General features: G+C 31.9%; 1 protein-coding gene across 1 annotated transcript; it reads left to right on the top strand.

Moving 5' to 3' along the window:
- Nucleotides 1-2,180, top strand: LOC120068722 (photosystem II 10 kDa polypeptide, chloroplastic-like). The gene is made up of 5 exons (XM_039020428.1): nt 1-213; nt 312-370; nt 493-548; nt 706-758; nt 1,932-2,180. Exons 1-5 carry the CDS (start codon nt 60-62, stop codon nt 2,024-2,026), a joined length of 417 nt encoding a protein of 138 aa, XP_038876356.1. The 5' UTR covers nt 1-59; the 3' UTR covers nt 2,027-2,180.
- The last annotated feature ends 1,043 nt before the right edge of the window (nt 2,181-3,223 follow it).

Here is a 3,223-nt window from a genome sequence, read left to right as displayed (position 1 = left end):
TTTGCGCCATTGCAGATTATCGACCTGAAGAAGAAGAAGAAGAAGCTCATCGATCGGAAATGGCGGCCTCGGTGATGACCTCAGTGAGTCTCAAACCAGCTCCCTTCACCGTCGAGAAATCGGCGAAAGGTCTTCCATCTCTGGCGAGAAACTCCGTCCCCTTCAAGGTCGAGGCCAGTGGCGGGAAGAAGATCAAGACCGACAAACCGTATGGTAAAATTAACCACCGATTGGTGCGATTTTTGGCTTATTGGAGACTGATTTTTAGTTTATCAATGATTCTGACTCATTTTTCGATGTAATGCGTGTAGGAATCAATGGCTCGATGAATTTGAGGGATGGACTTGATGCATCCGGAAGGAAGGGCAAGGTTATCATTCGGATTTCTGAATCTCTTCTTTCCATTGATGAAACTAACGTTTTAGTAATCTGATAATTGTTAGCTACTCTGCAACTTAAATTTGATACTGTTTTCGAATTTGATTGATTTAGGGAAAGGGAGTGTACCAATTTGTCGACAAGTACGGGGCCAATGTCGACGGCTACAGGTGAAACATCTGGCTCTGATTTTGTTCATAGTTTTCTGAATTTGAAAATCAATCTGAATTCAAAGCGTTACTGTTTATGTTTAATTTGAAAATCTTCCATTATTATCGCATTAACAAACTAATGTGTATTATATTATTGTATTCTCGAATTTTGCAGTCCCATCTACGACACCAAAGACTGGTCTCCAAGTGGTGACGTCTATGTTGGTGGTAAGTTCTTCCACCATTTTTGATTCTGCAATCCTATTTCGTTTGAATCATTCATATAATATTTACACATACATTAGATTACGGAATTGAGTTTTATATGTTAGTAATTTGAATTGAATGTGCCTGCTGAATAATTTTATGATTGATTGAATATTTTATGAATTTGTAATAACATAGGCATCTAATCTACTTTCAGTAGACAATACATGAATTATGAAGAGCTGAAATCATGAATAATGGTGTTGAAAAGTGGGTTTTCAGTTTCTAATGTTTGCTCAATTTCTTTTTTTCATCATTAATTTCTTCTTCATATACCTTAAAAGTTATGATTTTGTTAGCTTAACAAGTATACTTTTTAAAACATTATATCAATTGTATTTAAAAAAAGTTCCGAGACAAATAAGTTTAATAAGTTAATGTATTTTATGCATAAAAAATGATTGGATTATTTCACTCTCAAAAATAGTTATTATAGTATTACAATTTCATCGGTTTATTTATTATCGTCAACAACAACCTAACTCAATTAGCATATAGATGTATTAGTGACAGAAAAATTTGTAGTTTGAATCTCCAATCTCTGTTATACTTAAAAAAAACAAGTATTCGATACATGTATAACAATGTATATTTATTTGTGTTTTATACAAGTTTATTTGTGAAAACAAATTTGCTAACACTTGTCCAACAAGCATCCGACACTGGACACATCATCCACAACTTAAGTGTCGGCAATTCTTAAAACATAAATAACCACTAGACTTGACATGAAAACTTAAAGCTGTAGATAATCATGGTAAGTTATTCACTTTGTATATTATAACCCTCTCTTTCATTTATAAGTTTGAATATAGGAACTCAAAGCTTGAAATATGAACTGTTGATATTATTTCGATTGGAATTCAACCAATCTTACTTTATTAGCATGTCAAACTCTATACTTTTTTAACCCAACGATGTGTGCATTTGATTTTGATTTAGAGTTAGTTTTCATGTATATAACCTTGCAGAGAAATTACATCAAAATTATCTTAACAAACAGAAGTCAATATCAATGCCTAGTAAATGTCAACATTAAAGACAATCATTTATGGATAGAATTGAAATATGGAATTCCATTGCGATTACACAAAATATATTTGTTGATATATTGTGGACAACATTGAATTTTAGGTACTACTGGGTTAGCCATTTGGGCAGTGACCTTGGCTGGTCTTCTTGCTGGAGGTGCTCTTCTTGTGTACAACACCAGTGCTTTGGTGCAGTAAGCTCGAGAAAAGTTAAAAGTCTGTTTTTTGTTTAATTAACATTAGTTTTTGTAGCATGTTATTATGAACCAACATTATTATTAAGAACTTCTGTGTAATTATCTGGACAATTGCGTCATAAGTGCTCGGTAAGATGATTCTTCTCTTTCCCATCTTTACTTGTGAAATCGAGTTTGAAATCAATTTTGGAAACAGTACTCCTAAGGTCGAAAAATTCTTTTGGGGCAGTCGAGTTGGTAATTATTATATGAGAAGTTAGATTATCTCGAAAGTTAAATTGTTTGTATTTGGAGTGCAAAGTTGAGTTAGTTGAATTAAGTTGAAATGTCTGTGTTTGGAGTGTTAAATTGAGTTAAGTTGTGTCAGAAAGTTGTGTTTAGGATGTAAAAATGAGTAGAGTTGAGTTGAGTTGAGATATCTAGTGTAGTTTTTCTAAACAAAATTGATTTTGTATAGTTTTTTTTTTTTTAAATAGCCAAATGTACATTTATTTATTTCATTCTTGAAACATAACAAATTCAAACAAAGTAAAGATACACTAAACACAAATTTGGAATGTAACTTTTGAACACACGACTACATAATATATTTTTTTTTGGAAAAAATACCCTTTTGGTCATTGAGTTTTCAAGAATAGGTGTGATTGGTTCTTGAGTTTTCAAGAATAGGTGCGATTGGTCCTTGAGTTTTCAAATTAATTATTTTAGTCCTTGAGTTTTCAAGGAGAAAATTAAAAGGATATTGTCTTTTTAGAAACTATTTAGGAAAATATTATTGTTTTCAAACTATTTGTAAAAATATTGTTTTTTTTTTAAATAAGTCAAATGTTGAAAATTCGACCTAGATAGGTCGAATTTTGAACCCTCAACCTTCCTTTCACTTGTATGTTCTTTCTAACATTATTATTGAGTCTGTTTAATTATCATTCCGGAGATCTTTCTCTGTCAAAAGATCATATTTCTAAATTTTCATAAGGTCCCCCTGGAATTCCTTCCAAAGCTTGGATTCGTCATCTCAGCAAGTGAGCTAACTTCCCAATCAAATTCGAGAGCGAGATTTTGAGCGATAGCGAAATAGCTAGATTTTGATAGAGAGCGAGAATACCGTACAAATTTCCCCTTTTTTTTTTCCTTTTTAATTATTACACATTCCACCTTCTTTCTAATCATTTCTTTTTTTCTTTTAGTCTTTTTTTAA

The sequence above is a fragment of the Benincasa hispida genome, chromosome 1 (assembly GCF_009727055.1).
Source record: "Benincasa hispida cultivar B227 chromosome 1, ASM972705v1, whole genome shotgun sequence".
Lineage (NCBI taxonomy): Eukaryota > Viridiplantae > Streptophyta > Magnoliopsida > Cucurbitales > Cucurbitaceae > Benincasa > Benincasa hispida.
Note: the sequence above shows the minus strand (reverse complement) of the source record. Positions and strands in the feature narration are given on the sequence as shown.

Excerpts from the sequence above, each read along its gene's own strand:
- LOC120068722 (XM_039020428.1), top strand. The coding sequence starts at position 60 with ATGGCGGCCTCGGTGATGACCTCAGTGAGTCTCAAACCAGCTCCCTTC. Across the intron at positions 549-705 it reads GCCAATGTCGACGGCTACAG|TCCCATCTACGACACCAAAG; the intron begins GTGAAACATCTG and ends CGAATTTTGCAG. Across the intron at positions 759-1,931 it reads TGGTGACGTCTATGTTGGTG|GTACTACTGGGTTAGCCATT; the intron begins GTAAGTTCTTCC and ends ATTGAATTTTAG.